Source organism: Poeciliopsis prolifica, unplaced genomic scaffold, assembly GCF_027474105.1.
Source record: "Poeciliopsis prolifica strain line A6 unplaced genomic scaffold, Auburn_PproV2 SCAFFOLD030, whole genome shotgun sequence".
Classification (NCBI taxonomy): Eukaryota; Metazoa; Chordata; class Actinopteri; order Cyprinodontiformes; family Poeciliidae; genus Poeciliopsis; species Poeciliopsis prolifica.
In genome coordinates this window covers 4,582,009-4,601,891 of record NW_026562405.1, presented here as the reverse complement: position 1 = coordinate 4,601,891, position 19,883 = coordinate 4,582,009, and the positions used below count along the sequence as shown (strand labels likewise).

Sequence of the window (19,883 nt, the reverse complement as noted above, 5' to 3'; positions counted from 1 at the left end):
TCCAAGATGGCGTCGGCGTCCCTTCATCATCCAGCTCTGTCACGGCGAGGCAGGTCCAAGATGGCGTCGGCGTCCCTTCATCATCCTGCTCTGTCTCGGCGAGGCAGGTCCAAGATGGCGTTGGCGTCCCTTCATCATCCTGCTCTGTCACGGCGAGGCAGGTCCAAGATGGCGTCGGCGTCCCTTCATCATCCTGCTCTGTCAGAGATGCTCTGTCACGGCGAGGCAGGTCCAAGATGGCGTCATTGTCTCCACGGCTACAAACAGCTCGGGTGAGGCAGATCGTGCTGTCATCTCCATGACAAGAAGCACTCCTTTTTTAAATCTCATTATTGGAAATTCAAGAGAACATCGTGTGACTCACAGCAGTAACATAAGAGAACAGTTTCTATGACAACCTTCACCATCCCGCTCTGACTGGTGAGGCAGATCCAAGATGGCGTCTTCCCAGCGGACTCTTCTGCGCTTTTCTCCTTCAACTGGATTTTCTCCGGGATCTTCATGATGTGGGTTCCCATGATGACTGATTGGGTTTCATGGTTGACCGACCTGTCCTTCAGTAACCAAGGTTACTCTAGTTAACTGAAATAAAATAAACGGAAAACTATGACTAACAAACTGCATCATACGTCTATCAGACTAAATCATACTGAGATATAACACCCTTCTTATTAACGTTTATGAATACATTAGACTTTTGAGATAATGTGAAATTAATTTGGCTCCACTCAAGCAGTTTACGTCAAATCAAAATCCTTTCAGTTTCACTTTTATTCAGTGGCTTTATAGACGGGTTCTCCATTCAGTCATGTTGACTGTAACATACAAAAACAAACACTGGGAATGTGCATATATAGAAAAAAACACAACACTATAATAACTGTGTTTATGATATTTAAGACTTCATGTTGGAAACATTTTTAGAAACCTAAATTTGTAATGTTTCAGGATGAAAAACATCCAGTCTGACATAAAGCAACAATCCTGTCAAATTAATATTAATAAAAAGCTTCAACATACAGTCCGATAATACTGGTATAGTAATGTGCAAGAAATACAACATTCAGAGCAGATTGTGCCAAGCAACTGGGTGAAAGTTTGTGTGCAAATGGATTTATGCCATAGAACAGAAAATAAACACATGAATTAAACTTTTGGTTTTAAAGCAGATTTAAGAAGAAATCAAGCAGCTTTGGAATCACTTGTTTATGTTGGCGTCGAGGTTTAAAAAATTACAAAATTAACAGCAATAATTTGGGTTATTTAGAGAAAACAGTGGTTGGTTCATTTGTCAGTTTTTTCGCCACGTTATTCATTCATTTCTAAATGTAGCAGTTTCACACTGAATATTTAGCCTGAAACGGCTACATTTCAATGTGAATAAAAAAACGTAATGATATTTTCATCCGATAACAGGCTAAATAACCCAGATTAATTTCTGAAAGTAACTGTCCCTGTCTCCGGTATTTGTGCTGAGTTCATTTATTTAAAGGTTACGCACCACAGATACTCAAAATCGTTTTTTTCAAGTGCAAATATCTTATTACACTTGAAATAGGACAAAATAGACTTACATGTAACTTTTCAGAAAGAAATAGGAGCTGGTTCTAAGTCAATAATTCCTAAATATTGATTAAAAAGGACTAGTTCTATCAGCAGATTATTTCATTTATTACATGGGGAAAATGTCTTGCTATAAGAGAAATAATGTGTCACTGGAACTAGCACATTTTAATCAATATTAAGGAATTATCAACTTATAACAAGCTCCTATATCTTGGAGAAAATTTATTTGTAAGTTAGTTTTGTCTGAGGACTGAGATATTTGCGCTAGAAACTGAATGAAATTTAATTTGTAAGATTTTATGTTTTTGCAGTGCATCAACATGATATTGACCGTTAGACTCCTGAGGTAATGCTGCAGCGCCCCCTGCAGTGCAACACCAGTCCATTCGTTTCACCTCCTGTTTTTTAAAAACGAGCGACTCTGAATCTTCAGCACTTCCAGCAGCCGATATCGAGATGCCCAAAAAAACCTTCGACCACTAGGAGCGCCCCCAGATCCAGACAGCAGTCCCCATGGCGACAGCGGTTCCCCATGGCGACAGCGGTTCCCACGGCGACAGCGGTCCCCAGCATCCAATCAGCCGGTGAGCTCGACAGGAAGCTCCCGGCTGCACAGCGCCTCCCACTGGCGGGCGAGCAGCGAGATCAGCCGCTCCCTGCTGTCGCCCCCTGGCACAAAGATGCACCACTGCACTTCGCCCTGGCTGCCGGCCACGCCCCCAGGGGGCGGAGCCTCCGGGCCGGAGGGGGCGAAGTGGTCCATGGTGAGGTGGCAGAGCAGGTCCGGACCCGGCAGGTCGTCAAACACCAGGGTCAGGGCCTGGGGGAAGGGCTGGTAACCCAGCAGAACCCGGTCCAGGTCCCGGATCCGTCGGGCCTCACACAGCTGGTAGCGCCCTCTGCAGGACAGGGACAGGAGCATTATGTAACCATGAGGACAGGAGGACAAACACAAAGAACAGAGCCACTTTCTCACAAGAGGTGTGTTAAGGATTGGTTTAGGACCTACTATCTAGGATATTATAATTTAATACAATCTGAGCTGGAATTGCTATTATAAAGGAGATTTAGTTAAAGTTGTTGATCTTTACTAAAGATAAAAAAATATCTGGACCTCGGATGAAACTCCCCATTACTGATTAATTTATTTAGTTGATTGTTGATGATGTTTGCCTTGAGAGTTGTCCCACGATTATTAAGTAGAACAACCTATGGAGGTCAAGTTCATAGAGGGATTCTGAACACATGCCTTCCGTCTTCCAGAAACTAAGAAGACGATTTGTCCAGCCGTTTTATTCACTAAAGTTCATCCGAATTATTGATCTGGCTCCTTCTCGTCTTTGGATTAGTCAAATATAATAATAATAATAATATACAACCAGATGAGGCTCGAAGTGAGTCACCTGGAAATGTTGGGTTAAAATCTCATGATATCCCACGATGGAAACCTCCCAACAACTGAAGCACGGAGGTGGAGTCATGGTTTGTGGCCCACTGACAGATTAGAAGTGGATGGGAGACCTGAACGGTTCTGTGTCCCACCTGGATGGCGGCTCCTTGGCGAAGTCCGGCAGAGGGTAGCTGACGTAGTCCTCGTCCAGCAGGAAGACGTCCGTCCCAGTGAGGACCAGCGTCCGGGGTTGGAGGACCGGAGACCGCTCAGTAGAGGCGGACGGCTGGCTGGGAATCTGGACCTGCAGGACAGACAGAGAGGTCACCATGGTTACCAGGGAGCACCAGGTCATCAGGGTTACCAGGGTCACCATGGTGCCACAAGGGGCGCCAAACAGTCTATGAAGCGAAGGTGTCCAAAGTGTGGCCCACGGGCCATTTGTGGCCCTCTGAAGGATTTTGTGCAATCCCAAAAAGTCAGAAACAGAGCACAAAAAGTTCATTTTTAAATGCTTTTTTACCCCCATTGTTTTCAAACTGAAGGATTTTGCCCCTAGTGGCAAAAAGTTTGGACACCACTGGTCTAAAGGAAGCCCCAGGAGGACGGAAGGTGTCTTTAGAGCGCTCGCTGATGAGAGGAGGCAGCTCCAGCACTACCGGAGCTGCCACTGCCTGAAGATGCTCCCTTAGGGGTCAAGTTTGTCTCAGAAGACATGTGTGGACTGCAGTTTTCACCTGGAAGACGAGCAGATAGAGCAGGATGCTGCAGGAGGACGGAGGCGGCGCGTTGCCAGAAGTCTTCCTCTCTGACACGATGAAGGTCAGGTCGCCCATCTCCTCGTCGCTGGGGTAGATGAAGCGCACCCTGCTGCTGTGGACCAGCTCGTAGTTCTGCATCTTCCCTGCAGGGGGAGACACACACAGTCAGATCTGGAGTTGGGGGTGGGGGGACATGTCTCTCTCTGTCCTCTGGGTTACCGGTGAACTGGGAGTAGAAGTCCTGATCGGACGGGTCGGGCTGGGGCGAACGCTGCTGCTGCTGCAGGCTAAGAGCCGCCATCAGCCGCTGCAGGAAGACGCTCGTCCCGTAGCCGTCCCGGCTGAGACAGCAGACCACCTGGTCCGCACAGCGTCCTGCGGGGACACAGACGGTTAGAGCTGGGGCGACACGGGGACAGGTAGGCTTTCACTGGATGGTAAATTGATCCAAAATTTATTATGATGAATAAAAATATTGTTATTTTGAGATCATATTCAAGTGTTAAAATAATAATGGTATAATAATGCAAAACCACATTATCACAGATCAATGAACTTTAAACGCTAATGAACATTTAACACTGGAAGTAGAAGAAATTTTAAATATCCCAAATAAACAAAACAACAGAAACATCAACATCAATATCGCAATAGACACTAGATCGATATCAATAGATAATAAAGCTGACAGAATGTTCAATATATAAAATATTCTCTGAACTCCAATTCAAAACCACAAAGCATTCTGGGGGATGTAGGCAGAGGAAAGACTTTAGCTGCTAAGCTAGCTGGTGGCATCAACTTACTTACTCACTCTTTGGTTACCAAGCAACAACTTGTTGAGTAACTGGCACAGCAGTACTTTAAGGTTTTGCCAAATATCTGCTAAATAATAAACAACAACAGCACGGAGTGAAAACTGAGGAAATAATAGGTAAGATCCGGCCGCGCATTTTGGTAATATTTCAGATGCTTAACAGAGAACTAATCAATAATTATCAATATCAACTGAAAGGAAGCGCGACTTTAGTCATAGAGTTTTTGGTAGAAAGAGAAAAACGATAAATAGTGCAAATGGAATTGAGATTGTTTCAATTTGCAATGCGATTAATTGACTTATCGGTTCTGGCGACAGGCCCAGGGACGGGTCCACTCACCTACCACCCTGAAGTTCTGGTCAAACAGTCCCACGTTGACGGCCTGCAGCTCAGCCAGCCGGACGCTCAGGCAGATGCAGAGACTCGTCTCGGCGTCCTCAGAGCTCGGTGCGTCCGTCCCTGAGGCGGAAACAGTGGACATGAGGACACCGGGTCGACATATAATCACCAGAACCGGCCTGCTCCTGGCAGTCCTACCTGAGTGGGGATGCAGCGGCAGGACGGAGTCGTCCAGCAGGAAGTAGATGGCCTCGGTGGAAAGCAACAGGCAGGAAGTGACCTCACTTCCTGGAGCCTTGTAGAGCAGCACAGAGAGCCAGCAGACATGCCTCAGCTCCTCGGCCTGCGACTGGGAAGAGAAGAACCATCAGAATCAAACCGACCTACAATGGTCCGCAAAAACAACTGGCCTATTTTAGTTATTGATTAGTCTGGCGATTAATTGTCACATTCTGCAGATATTTTATGTAATCATTTTAGCTTTTTCATACAATATTACAAATTTAAATAATAATTTAATTCCTTTTCACCATAATATAAAGTTCATTGATCTTGGAGGATGTTTTCTAGCATTATTATACCATTATTCACTTGAGAATGGCCTCAAAATAACAATATTATTGTTTATCGCAATAACTTCTGGGACAATTTGATTCAAATTTGAAAATACTCTGCTGGTCCCAAAGGAAAATTAAATACAGAAAATTTACAGACATAAATAAATTGAAAGAATTTTTTTAAAATCTTAAATGATAAATGTTTATAAGGCAGATAAACAAGCCTCCACTAGGTGGCAGCAGCAGGGTTCCAATTAATTAACAGGCTGATTGTTTAACTTATGACAATAAAATCATGGCATTAGTAGAATAAAAATGCAATATAACCAAGAAGTTGTAAATTTTGAGCATCATTTTAATGAGAAAAAGTTTTATTTGAGATGAGCAGCTCAATCCATCTGGTTCTTCCTTCTAATCCTCTCAAGGATCTGCTGCTGCTGCTGATAATAATTTGGTGCTGACGTGTTAAAAGATTCAATGTTTCATCATTTTTAAAACAGATACTAAATGTAACTTTGCAAGATGCTCAACGTTCCTCATTTTAACAAAGTTTCAAATAGTTCTCACAGAGTTAGGACTTTATTCTTGAACTTTAGCGATGAGAGGGGAGAGTGTGAGTTGTTTGAAATGCTTCACCTGAGCTACGTATCTGCTGAAGTAGGAGAGCAGCTGCTGGCCTCTGAGTCCGGCCAGGAGCTTCAGTCCAGGTGAGAGGCCTGAGACCAGGTGGGGTGGCGCCTGGTTCTCCTCGTCTTGGAGTCTCACCGAGTCCCGACTGCAGAGAGAAACAAAAACATCAAATTATGTCATGAACAGACCGAAGTATGCAGACCAGATTCATCTCATAAAACCTCATCCACACTCAGGCCACCAGAGGGAGCTAGGGAGCTTCAGACAGTTGGTGAGACTATTAGAAAAATGTGCAAATAAAAAAAAAGACTAATAAATTTTGCAATCATACATTTTTAGTTATACATTTAATTCTCAATAAATTTAATCTGTCACTTAAAACAGTGCATTAAGGTCAATGTAAATAGGAAAAATAAATACATTTTATAGTTTAAAGTTGAAGATATGCTTGGAAAATTTACTAGAAAAGACTGATTAGTTTTGGAAATTTCAGAAAAAATGCTTAGTAATTTCTGACACTCAGAAGTTTTGAGATTAAACTCAGACGTGCGTTTTTTTCTTTATTTTGAATTTTTAAGTTTGAAAATTTTAAAAGTTATTGCAATAAATGATGATATTGTTATTTTGAGACAGTGTTCAGGTAATATAATGGTAATACATTCTCATATTAAATTCTAATGAACATTTGACACTGGAGCACATTTTAAGTATCCAAAAAAACTTAAACAAAAAACAGAAACAACAAATAAAACCAATTATGATGTCTCTGTAAACAAAATTGTCCTTGAAATAAGGCCTAGTTGAGACCAAAGCTCCAGACTAAAGTCTTTCTCTGTCTTTCTACCTAAAATTGGATGACTAAACAATAAATCAATGTAAATTGAGCTGGATTTAATTTATAATGCAATTAATTGCATATTGCGACAACACCCACCTGCTATGGCCTGACTTCCTGTCGCTGCAGCAGCAGCAGGGCTCCTTGGTTCTGCAGCAGGCTGGAAACACAAGCAGCAGTCATTTCAGACAGATTCTTTTCTCTGCTGTGACTTTTTAAAAATCTTTTTACTCTGCTTAACAGACTTCCAGCTAAGTCGTCTTTTGTTAGTGTTTGCTGTAAAATTAGCTAATAGAGCCTGTAAGTAGCTATGAAGCATTTTATCCTCTGTTTCTATGACATTGCAGGTACCAGCTGGTCCTCACCGGGTCCGCAGGGCCGGGGCAGCGCCACCACCTTCAGCCCCTCCAGAGAGGCTCTCCTCTGGCTCAGCTCCCCCAGGAAGGAGCTCCTGTCCTGGGCCAGAGGGAAGAGCAGCAGCAGCCTCCGACCTCCAGCCAGCAGATCCACAGAGTGGCACCTCCTGGTGGAAACATGACGCATAAACTCAGACAAACAGAATGAATTCACACCAGCCATGTTTACGTTGCTTTAATTCAGATCCAGTTTGCTTGTCTAGAAAGTTTGGTTCGTTTGGGGAGTGCTTGGAATTCTGGGTAATGTTGAAATAAGAATTTTAAAGTAGCACAATAGTACATAAGTTAACTTTTAGGTTAAGACAAACTTAGATACAGATCCAAACTGGGACAGCTGGTGACTCTCTGAACACAGAGGAGTAGACAGAAAACAGGCCTAGACGCCTTGAATCTCTTTAGATGGGGAGTCTGTCTGCCAGGCAATTAACAAATTCCTGAGCATGGTTCAAAAGTTCACTAGGATCTTAAAACTTTTTATAAATAATTTTATCTATATTAGAATTAACTATATTTCTTTAAGCATGTTTTTAATTAGTTACTTATTAGATCCAAACTTATAGTCATTATTTAGCATTACATTGTGTGCAAGCTTGGTTAAAAATACAAACTACTTTCTTGTGGAAACATTTTGAGGCAGAGATAATACTGCAGCTGCAATCATATATCAAACTGGACAGCGGCTGGTACGAGAAGGGTTTGCCATATATCTGCTTTTGGGGCTCTTTAGCAGGAGGTAATAAAATTAACATTAAGACAGCCCACACAAAGGAAAAGAACACACCTCCTAATGCATATATTTAAATGAGGAGAATATGCAGTCTATAAAATGGTTTGTTTCACAGCAGAAGTTGGAATCTCTGTGCTGAGTGAGAGTTTCCCGGAGGATGCATCTTCTGTTATTCTTTCCTCTTTTTTTACTCAGTTCTTTGTCTCTGTTTTGTAATGTCTTGGACTTTTGCTCTAGGTGAGATGCTTATTGTAAAGTTCTTCTTGGATTGAATTTCTCTGGATAAAACTCTGAATATCTGAAGTCTGACGTCGTATGATTGCTCTTTTCTCTCTGCACACTTACACAGACACAAGAATTCGGGACAAAGAATTAATTAACGAGCTAAATCAAGTTATTCCTCTTTTTAATTCTTAACAGTAAATATAGCCAAAAAAAAACATGCTAATGATCTAAAACTAGAGAACAGAAATCCTACAATCACTAAAATCTAACACTACAGCGTTTTTGTTTAGATTTTGTTAAGAAGGAAGATAAGTTCAGCGTTTTCTTCTGAGGTTATGGTGACGATTCCTCTGGTAGTTCTTGGAACAGCGCCCTCCCAGGTGAGGAGGGGAACAACATGAAAGAGAACCACAGCAGCTGGAAGTGAACAAATGTTTGGTGCCCAAACGAATCAAACTATCGGGTCTGAAAACAGCCTCAGAGAGTCGGGTCAGAACCTGAGGCAGTGCTGCGGGTCTGGACAGGAAAAGCGGTGGGGTCCGTCTCCCATCTCTCTCTGGTCGGGGTGAAGGAGAACCGAGCTGAGGGCCAAACGGATCAGCCTGCACCAGGATGACGAAGAAGAGGACAGGTGTCCACAGCTGTCTGTCCACAGCTGCCTAAAGTCCATCCGGAGAACCCAGAGGGTTCTGGGCGTGAGGAAGAGGAGCGACAGGAGGCCGGCGTCCTCCGAGCAGAGATCAGAGGGGAGCTGGGCGGAGCCTGAGGCCGGCGAGGAAGAGGAGGGAGAAGAGGAGCAGAGGATGTGGGCAGGGAATCCTCCCCCAGCTGACAGACTCTCCTCCGCCTCCCAGGGGCTGAGGAGCGAAGGAGGAAGGAGCCGAGGAAGAGGAGCAGCCGGGAGGTCCGAGGGGTCCTAGAAGAACCAGAACCAGATGGTGAAACAATGAAAATACACACCTGAGGAAGGTTCTGACCCAACACAGTGGTCCTGACCCAACACGGTGGTTCTGACCCAACACAGTGGTCCTGACCCAACACAGTGGTTCTGACCCAACACGATGGTTCTGACCCAACATGAAGGTTCTGAACAGGAGAAAAATTAAACTCAACATTTGAATCAAACCTCGGCGACGTCTCTGACCTGAAGCAGCCCGTTCAGCTCGGTTCTGGTCTGTCGGACCTCCTTGGCCTCAGAGAAGATGAACCAGCGGTTCTGACCCGTTTTGATTCCAAACGAGAGGCAGGAGTCCGGGAGATCGGCTGGGCAGGTCAGCAGAACCTGGGAGTACGGTACCAGCAGATCCACCTGGAAACCCGACAGAATCTCCTCTACATCTGGACTCTGCTCCGGGCCTGAGAAAAGATCTGAAACACGATTACCCGAGCAGCACCAGCCAACCCAGACATATCCAGACCCAAACCCATTCAGAACCTCAAAAAAACTTCAGGATATTCTTCCTGGAAAATTAGTAATATTATAAACTATTCACAATATTTAGAATCATAACAAATTAACACCAATATTATTATTATAGATAAAACAATAATAAAATATTTTAAGTAATTATTTTAAACAACAATATCTTCTTTTCTCCAGATAGAAAATGGAGACGGGTCTTTACCTGTCTCCTGATTGGCTGACAGGGAGTCATGTGACCAGCAGAGCAGCGCCAGCAGCCGGTCCGTCAGAACCAGACATGCCCCCTTCTGCTTCACCTCCTCGCTGACCAGGACACAGCAGCACCACAGAACTCTGCGGACCCGAACCTCCAGCTGCTCCTCGCTCGGCTCCTCAGGCCGGACGCCAGGCTCCTCCTCCTCCGGGAAGGGGGCGGAGCCAACCACCTCCTCCCCAGAGTCATCCAGGCCCATCTCAAAGTAGCCGTCCCTGGAGCTGAGACTGCGGAGCAAAGGGAGGAAGCCATCTTGAAGTAAAGTCCCGAATTTACGCTGAGCAGCAGAAAGGTTTTCTAAAAACTGACAGATTTTAGATGCTTTCTTGGTTTTCATTAGAAATATTTAAACTGAAAGAAACTTTGACATGTTTAATACTTTATAAAAAACATTATTTTACATGTTTATTGAAACACGTCATCACAGTTTTCTATGCGGCAGATAATCTGTGAGAAAGATTGAGCTCTTCTGCCTTCTCCCAGTGGTGACTATAATCAACCAATCCGGGCCAGGTGGCGGGTCTTAGCGCTGTCAATCATCCTCACTCCCCTCCTTGATCTCTGCTATGCTGTAGTTAGCATAGCCTGTCACGAATGCTCAGGCTAGTTAGCATAGCCACTATTGGTTCCTGTAACCGTAAATTGCCATTACTATGTTTAGCAGTGAGCACATGAGGATTATTTACAGCGCTAAGACCCGCCTCCTGGCTCTGATTGGTTGTCTTTGGATGGGAGCAATTTATTTCTTCTGGGCAGAGAAAGGGAGGAGGCGTAGGAGATTATCTGCCTTATTTGATTTTTAACAAATTTGTAAAAAAATAAATAAATAAATAACTGCAGCTTTAAGAACTTCACACCTTTAGAAAAAATTCTGGTGAAAAACTAGAAGCAAAATTAATGTGACGTTAAACAGAACAATTGAGCAAAGATTGATGTTTGCAGCTTTATTGAAGCATTAAATACTTTAACTAAAAGTTAAATAAAACAGTAAATAATTATAAATTCTCTGAGGGAAATTAATGGGAAGAAAACAGAAAGCGTCAGGGAGCGGGTGAATCACCTGCGATCGCCGACGTCGGTGCTCTGCACTTCAGACTGAACGTCTCTGGAATCAGACCTCTGCTCTTCCTCCTCCTCTTCGTCTCCTCTTTTCATTTTCTGCTCGCTCAGGATGGAGCAGAGCCGCTGGGAGAGCTGGGTACTGAAGTCTTTGTTGGACAGGGACAGGGCAAACAGAGCAGAAGGGAGCAGCGGACAGCAGGTGGCGCTGCAGGTGGCGCTGCAGGCGGAGCAGCGAACCTCCAGGTGACTGGAAAAGCAAGCTGAGCAAAGACAGCTGGAAGAAAACAAAAAACGTTTAAAAATTAGGTTTACACGGCAGTGTCTGAGTTTTAAAAGCATTAAATCACATTTCTTTTGTTTTACTGGTACATTTGTGTGCTTTCAGATCACTGAGCTCCACTCACCAGACGGCTGCAGAGGAAGAAGCTGCGTTCGCTGTTAGGAGTGGCTGTTCAGGCTGGCTGAGAGGAAAACGTTTTACCTGCAGGAGAAAAAACACACAGACAATAAAAACCCAAAAACCTCAGAGGGAGACAAACATCTCCACAGACCTGAGAGTTGACCTTTCACCCCATTTTAACACCCCATTTTCTTAATGGACCCCATTAAAGATATTCACCCTTGAAGGTCTTATACTCTGAATATTCTAAATTAATGCTTAAGACATTGAGAAGAATCTCATCTGAAACCACTTCCTTGAATTTCTTTCTGAAATTTTGTAATTTAACAAGTCGCTTTTTTAACTAGGATTGCATATAAATTCAGGCATCGAGAGGTTAAAGGTCATCATAAATATTGTTGAGGTGGAGGCACTGGGGCTTCTGGTGGATGTAACATCGTTTAGCATCATTTAAGGTGGCGTGTCATATCAACCAACTTGTAAATACGCCAGATTTAGCCGCAGATGCTAGTTAGCATCACATCACAGTCGCTCTGATCCAGTGCTAACTGCTCCAGCCCCGTGGTTGCCATGGTGATCAGCCGGGTCTGAGCCTCACCTGAGCAGGTTCGGCAGACAGGAGGTGCGTGTCGGAGATGTTAGGAGGGGGTGTGGCGTCCACAGGGGGAGGGGCGTCGGGGTCGTCCTCTCTGCTGGTCAGTCCTGAACAAAGAGAAGCTGAAAGCATCAGTGGGATGAGGCTGGGTCTATCTGGGCGGTCCAGCAGCTGATCTGACCCGGGGCGCGGGGCATGATGTGATTGGTTCAAGCACAGCCTGATACATACATGATTACCTTGGCTGGGGCAGGACGAAGACGAGGAGGAGGAGCAGGCAGGAGGAGCTGCAGACGCCCTGGAATCTTCACTGATCTGACAACAGAGAGAGGAGGAGCTCAACCAGCAGCAGGAGAGATCAACGCTTCGCTTTTAGCTCGGCTCTGATTCGCTGTAGCGCAAATTTCTCAGCATAAACTGATGACATCAAACTGGGGATCAGCACAGATGGCTTGATGTCCTTTTGTCCTCTGCTACAAATAATCACACGCTCACTAAAAGAGCAATGTTGTTAGACTTTAAGCAGGAAAATGTTTATGATTTTAAAAAACATTATTATTTAATTATTTGCTTCTTTTAATATGTTTATATTACGTATATGAAATCAAGATAAAATCAAGAATCAGCAGAATGACCATTTTTAAAACCCAATTAATCATCATTATAATCATTATGATTGTGAGCTGTAGCTCTAGATGAAACAGAACAAACTAAATAGAAAATTTATATTTTAGTAATGACCACTGTATCATCCATAGAAGAGCTCAAAACTCTGCCTCCCTGTTTACCTTCTTATCGCTGCTGCTCATGCGATCTTTGACCTCTTTGGCTTTCTGAATGGCTTTCAGCACTTCCACCGTGTCCAGCTCCTTCTCCGTCGTCGCTCTGCAGTCCAGGCTCACCTGACGACGGCCGAGACACAACAGGTTACAGACAGGACATTTCCAAGATTATTACAGCGAACCAGAACAAACAAAATAACAAAAACTGAAACTGAGAAACTTTTTCAACATTTTAACTAATAAACACTGGCAAACACACTCTAAAATTAACTGATTTAAATGAAATAAAGTTGCACTATTTTGAAAAACCGAAAACTATTATAACACCTTTTCGTCTCCTTCTCATCCTCCTGTCAGACGATTAATCTACCGGATTTAGACAGACAAGGCTCTTCAATTCAGTCGGGTTCATGATTGAATCAGAACAAGGACCAGCTGGTTTAGAGGAACCGGGTCAGGAGAAGAGCCTACCTCTGCTGCCCGGTCCCCAAACTGGGCCAGAACCTTGGTTCTGTAGTCTGGGATGATGCACATGGGGTTACTGGACAGGTTGAGCTTCTCCAAGCAGGGCAGCGCTCCGATGTTCCTGATCTCCTCCAGCTGGAAAAACACACAGAGTTCCACCATCAACAGGTTTTTACTGGAAACCACAGATTTGTGACACTGATCTTAATATGAATAATTATTAATAATATTAATAATGGCGTTTAGTTGCACAACTTTTCGTGGCTGTTCTCACGTTTATTGCTTGATGTTTGCAATTTTCTGGAGCGCAATGCAAAACTAAACATAATTCACGTAATATGTTAACTTGAAATTAACAAAGACACAGCTGGACGGATCATCCGGGAAATTATGGACAAGGAAAGTCCATAAGGGAAAGTCATTAATCACAGACAGGGTAGTTTTTCCCAGACAGACAAATTCTGGGTTTAATTATGAGTCTCTGCTTATTTCCAAGCCCAAATGAGCAACTTCACATTCAAAATGGGGCCCAAAAAGGCGCAACTTTAAAAAAAAAAGCCCAAAGCTGCTTATAATAATCAGACTTGGCGACAGAAACTCAATTTAGTTCCTGTATTTCCACAAACAAAATGCGAATCTCCCTCCCCAAAGGCCCTCATGTCTTTCGCTGCTCATACTGTCGCATAAACACTGTTAGCGTAATGGTGGCTACGCTAACAGGAGGGTTACCTGTGCCAGCTGATTGTGGCTCAGGTCCAGGTTGACCAGAGAGTAGAGCTTGGAGAGGCCGCTGAGCGTCTCCAGCTGGTTCCCCGCCAGGCTCAGCGTCTTGATGTTCCCCAGCCGCGTGTGAGCCGCCTCCAGGCTGCGCAGGCGGTTGTAGCTCAGGTCCACATGCACCAAGCTGTAGAGGTGCTGCAGGAAACAACGAAACAGGCGGCTCAACGTCAGACAGGACCTGCGGTTTCGATGGTTCAGGATGGTGCCGGACAGACCTGCAAGTTCTCCACAGACGACAGCTGGTTGTAGCTCAGGTCCAGGAACTCCACCTTCGGGATGAGTTTCTGCAACAGGAAGACCATCAGCTCCACGTTGACACACATACACTTCACACACACACAGCAAAGTTCACTATACTACTACAGAGATTACAGAACTTCAACGTTTCCATAAAACCACACATTAAACATCTCTAGAGGTTCCCTTCACTGGCCTGCAGAAAATAATTAACTATATCGATGAGAGGAGAAATCAGTTTTAAAAAGTTGTTTGGGTCAGTCTGGCTTTGGTTCAACAAGATCAAGTTCAACTGTCTGGGCAGGATGCTCGTCTTCAGATTACCCATCAGCACGACCCCGCCCATCATCATAACCCCGCCCACCTACATGGCCCCACCCATTCAGGAAGCAATCTGCAGAGCCGTTCAGATGTTTTCCCTTTCTCCACCAGTAGCATCCTGAGTTCAGCTCAATAATCTGGAGAACATCTGGAGGAAAATGTCTGACAATCTGACTCCAAAGCTTCTGTTTGAAGGACGAAACAATTATAGGACCTGGTTAATGAACAGTTTCTATATTTCCACTGACGCTCAACGTATTGGTTTATTTTATAGTTTAGTGTCACATTTAAGGTGGAATAAAATTATCGCTGATCTAATTGATTTTTAATTAGATCACAGTTTAGAGGATTAGGCTCAAAGCTTTAATTAACTCAGGGGTAGGGAAACTAGGCTAAGCCTGACTCACCACTGAGTCGTCGACGGCGTCGATGCGATTGTGGCTCATGTCCAGTGTGGTCAGGTGTCTCCAGGTAGGAACCAGTGCCGTGACAGGACAGCCTGGCTCCGCCCCCTCCGGTTCCCACTGCGGGAACTCGTTGGCCTCTGGGACGAGGATGGACTGGAGGGAGGGAAGAGATCACAACTTCAGGTTCTGGAGCATCTGGAGCTCGGCTCCAGGTTCTGGCTTCATGTTCTGGACTGGCTCACCATCATGGACTCAGTAGAGCGGTGGAGGTTCAGCGTAGCCAGGCTGGCTCTCAGGGACGGCAGACCCTGGATCTGCTGCGAGCTGCAGTCACTGATCTGAAGATGGAGACAGAGAGACGCTTTCAGCACAAACATAATCAACCTCTCAGAGCCATCGTCGACGTCTCAGAGCCGTCGTTGGAACTTTGAAGAACATCAGGAATTAAATTTTCTCAGATCTCACGCCGGTTGCCCTGCTAAAGTATTGTGGGAGCTGAAGTTACCTCAATCTGCAGCAGGGACTTGAACACTGACAGGTCAAAGGGGAGACTGCTCTCCTGGATGTTACTGGTTCCTACTGGACCTCTGCTCCCTGAAATCTGACCAGAACCAGAACCTGTATGAACAGCCATGCACTCTGCAGCAAGAACACGCAGTGAGGCGGCGATACCTTGAGGTAGCGCAGCCTGCAGGTGAAGTCCAGGATGTGTCCCAGGTCCGTTCTGGCATCTCCGCTGAGGCAGGTGGGCGTGGCCAGGCGGAGCTGCTGGGAGACGGAGTAAAGCTGGAGCGGACGCAGGGAAAACACCTCTCCTGCCTGCAGCAGCTGCTCCCCTGCAGCACAGACACACAGCAGCTAGATGTCACCAGCATTTCACTCAGCAGATCCGGAATTTTCCGGTGGTTCTGCTTCTTCGTCTAAAAACGAGGTAAAATGGTTCCTCTGACCTTTATGGAAGAGCTCCTCTGCTAACGCTGCTGTGATGCCATTAATCTCCTGAAACAAGAGATTCTGATTATTTCATTTTGGATTTAACAACAAGAACAGAAATCAACCATCAGTAGGAAAAACATCACAGGGAAAACCAGAACAACACAGAGAGAAAAGGAGAACCACTGATAGCCAGCAGTGCCCTGCTTGACAGCCACATTTTCAGTCTGACTTTCTATTCTCCTTTGGTTTCAACATCAAGCTGTTATGAAACAGGAAGATAATAAAACTGGATGCAGCTTCTCCCTCACCGTCTCAGTTTGGATCAGGGTCCAGGTGAGTCTGGACCTGAGAAACGTTCTACCTGTTAATCTGGTTCTACCAATAACATTGTGAAAAGTATACTTGATGTGTTGCTCATAAATTTACGTCAATCTCAAATAACTTTTGTCGTTTGTGTCGCAGATTTCTGACTTTATAAACTGAAAAGTTTTTTTTTTTGCAACTTACAGATTTTCCAATATTGGAGAATATTTTTGTTTTTAACATCAAAGGTTTTAATCAGGAAATTCTATTTTTATACAAATTCTCAACATCAGTTTATATCCAAGTTTTTAGCTTGTATATATGGGAAATTAATCTTAATTAATTCAGCATTATTATTATTATTATTGGTGAATTAAGTTCTTTGTGGTCGCATTGTCTCTTTTTCTTTGACCAACATTGGGCATAAAACAGCAACAATAACATTAAAGGGACATTATTACATGTTTTGCAGGGTCAAAGTGCCACTATTTAACAATATCAAGTAACTATGTTACCTTCAGTTGTTATAAAAATGTCATGTGTATATCAAATATATCTAAAACATTTTACTCTGAGTGCAGCTCTAAGGAGGAGCTGCACCTTGTAGGTGGGACTAGGTTCAGTTAGGTGTTTGAATAGCTGAATGGTTTCTCCAGGGATTAAAGGATTTCTCAAACATGCATGAAAGAATCAAGGCACCAGCCCAGGTGTGGTTTGATGAAGGAATAATATTATTGCATGATGCAATGCTCAAACAAGTTGATTTGAGTTAATTTTTAAAACTGGAGCAGAAAGCTTTCTGCCTAAGGACCCAGACCCAGGTGGTCGTAGTCCACCTGATCAGGTGATACTCACATAGAGGTGGAAGTGCAGAAAGTAGGCAAGCGGAGTGGGTGTGACCTCTGGAAACTGCTGCAGCAGCGTCTGCAGGTAGAGCTCCAGCTCCTTCTGCCGCCGCTCCACAAGACTCTTGGAGTTCTTCCCCAGGATCTTCTTGGGAGGAAGCAGATGGCGGTCCACTTTCTTTTCCGCCGTCAGCTGCAGATTCAGGAGGAAATCAGATGATGGTTCAGTTTGATGCCTTTCTCCTCAAATCCAGGCAAATCACAGTCCTCAAAGTGTTCAACGGTTACACGACAAACAATAATACAATTGAAAACTATGGGGCTGAGATGGGAGCGGAAAGTGCTAAAGCTGCAGTTTGTTCTTATAAAAAAATATGTTTTTTTATATATTTGTTAAAACTGTCACCATATTATGGGCTGTTGCTCACCTTCTCATGCAGCTCGTAGAAATCGCTGTAGCGGTGCTTCACCGTCCATCGGTGCAGACCGTCCGTTACGTCGATGATGTACACCTGAAGGAAAACAACAAAGCCGTCTCCATGGTTACTGCATTGATGAATCACTGCATCAATGCAACATGGGATGGAGGAAAATACCCTGTGGTTCTGCTGAGGTTCTGGAAGTCCAGACTGATTTAGACTGGTGATTGTTGCCTGTGGTGACCTTTAACATCCTATTAACAGTGATTTCATCTAGAGGTCCTTCTGGATCTCGTAATGAAATCCTAAATGCTTTGGGATTTCATCCAAATCTTTGGATCACTCAGCAACGCAGGAGCGAAGCTTCTGATGTTGTCTTTGGCTGTCTTTAACTGGATGCCTATGTTGCGCATATTTTTCCTTCCATTGAACTTTCCATTAATGTACTGGCATAAAGCCCTACGTGAACAGCCAGCTTCTTCACTAACTGACCTTTTATGGAGAGTCTCACTGAGCGTCTGCTGCCTTTCCCGTGATTTTAAGAGCCATAACTCAAATGTTTTAGTCTTTGAAATCTTGTTTTATTGGCCTTATTTGATATTACAAACTTGTGATGAACTAGATTTGATCCTTCCTGTAACTGTAAGCTTTAATCGTTAAAATCTAGGAAAATAAACGCTACATCATGTAGCGACATCATTGTCAGCTACATGTGATGTGACGTAACTGTCACATCACATAGTGATCACACAGTGATGTGACAGTGACGTCACTGTGTAGCTGTCGCTAGATAGTGATGTAGCGAGACCTACGTTGCCCTGATGACTTTCAGTAAACGAGACAGAATGTGTCACCATGACAACGGCAGATCTAAAGCCCTCGACTGTCAAACTGCAGTCCGTCTCAATGTTTCCTTTAGCATCAGTGTTGCTACAGCCCCAGCTAGCAGCCGTACCGTGTAGCTCTCCACCAGCTCCGAACCGACCACAGTCACCTTCCGGGCCGGAACCGCCTCTGGAAACGGGCCGGGCTCCATCGTGATCCGCGGAGGAACACGCCGAACGGACTAGAGCGTTTAAAAAGGCAACATTTAATTAAAACCGCGTCACAGAGAAACCGCCGCCATGTTTGTTATGATGCAGCAGCTGCTGACAGCTCAAAAAAACCTTTATTGACAATTCTTTTGACAAACAGGAAGTTGTTTAACTGGAGTCATGTGACCTGATTTGTTTTCATGTTTCTGCGTGTCTGTTGGCTCTGAAACTTGTTTAATAGCCGATGTGACCGGATGATGCATTTTAAGAAGTTTAGTAAAGTTTTTCACATAAAGAGCCTTCTGAGTCATTGTTGGCTCTTTATCCTTTTTCTAGATGTATCTTAAATACACTATTACTGTAATTCAATTCACATTTTTATTTATTTGTTATTGATTATCTAATTATTAACAATGTTAGGCCCGTGTTGTAATATCACAACATAAAACAAAAAAATGTTAATTTTTCTTCTTCGTGTGAGAGGAGGGTGTGTGCGGAAGAGTGAGAGTGCCATTGAATATTTTTCCATTTTTGGTTTTTTACTTACTGTTTTTCACTGGGTGTTTAGTTTTACTTGTTTAATTGTGATTTTGTGTTAGTTTTGTCTCGTTTTAAGGGTTTTTTGGGGTATCGGGTGTGCCTCATTTTCTCAGCGACGAGTTTTTGGTAAAATACTGTCTCGGCATGGTGGTGTCACCCATCAAGAAAGTTCTATTCGGGTGTAAATCGCCTTTATTAAAGCATGTTGTCTGGCACCGGAGGATATGTTTATGTTATTGAACAGACTGACGAAGACTTGAATCTGCGTTTTCATGTGTCATTTTAGTGTTCTTGACCTGAGTATGTAATGTTTCTTATTGTTAATTTAGTGTATAATAAATGTTTTGGTAAAAATAAATATAAAAAATCTTCTTTTTCTTCTTCTTATTATTGGATTTAACTCTATTGTTCGTATTGATAGGAAATGCAAACCGAGCAAACCCAGATTAATGGAACAAAAGAAAGTAAAAAAGTAATAAAATGGTAACTGCAATATCTGACATGTCATTTTGTGCATGTTCATATATATATATATATATATATATATATATATATATATATATATATATATATATATATATATAAACATATTAAAATTTATATATTTATAAATGTTTATTTATGTTACATTTAACTTTACAACATTTCCATCAAACCTCCCAAAAACAAAATGAAAACGTCATATTTTATTCTCAAAAATAGAAAACTGTTGCACGACTGAACTTCTTTTTGCCGCGTTTATCTACTCCTCCAGGGTCAAAGGTGAATTTCTGGAGCTCACTATAAACATATCACTGAGCGGGTATTCATGCTTACC

General features: G+C 43.5%; 1 protein-coding gene across 7 annotated transcripts; it reads right to left on the bottom strand.

Annotated features, from left to right (window-relative positions):
• Positions 1-753: 753 nt before the first annotated feature.
• On the bottom strand, positions 754-18,659 carry nisch (nischarin). Of its 7 annotated transcripts, none has more exons than XM_055050112.1 (28): positions 18,448-18,659; positions 17,502-17,585; positions 17,084-17,266; positions 15,940-15,988; positions 15,662-15,825; positions 15,495-15,590; positions 15,232-15,327; positions 14,990-15,142; positions 14,240-14,308; positions 13,974-14,159; positions 13,251-13,379; positions 12,786-12,899; positions 12,237-12,312; positions 12,001-12,119; positions 11,407-11,483; positions 11,001-11,276; positions 9,890-10,167; positions 9,391-9,632; positions 8,762-9,180; positions 7,262-7,419; positions 6,996-7,056; positions 6,068-6,206; positions 5,073-5,223; positions 4,875-4,994; positions 3,937-4,092; positions 3,694-3,860; positions 3,109-3,260; positions 754-2,465 (listed from the first exon to the last, which is right to left on the bottom strand). In XM_055050112.1, the coding sequence occupies exons 1-28, from the start codon at positions 18,526-18,528 to the stop codon at positions 2,144-2,146; spliced, it is 4,317 nt and encodes a 1,438-aa protein (XP_054906087.1). In that variant the 5' UTR covers positions 18,529-18,659; the 3' UTR covers positions 754-2,143. The 7 variants fall into 7 exon arrangements, with proteins under 7 accessions (XP_054906087.1, XP_054906090.1, XP_054906088.1 ...); XM_055050115.1 differs by having other exon boundaries at positions 9,409-9,632; XM_055050113.1 differs by having other exon boundaries at positions 9,391-9,620.
• Positions 18,660-19,883: the final 1,224 nt, after the last annotated feature.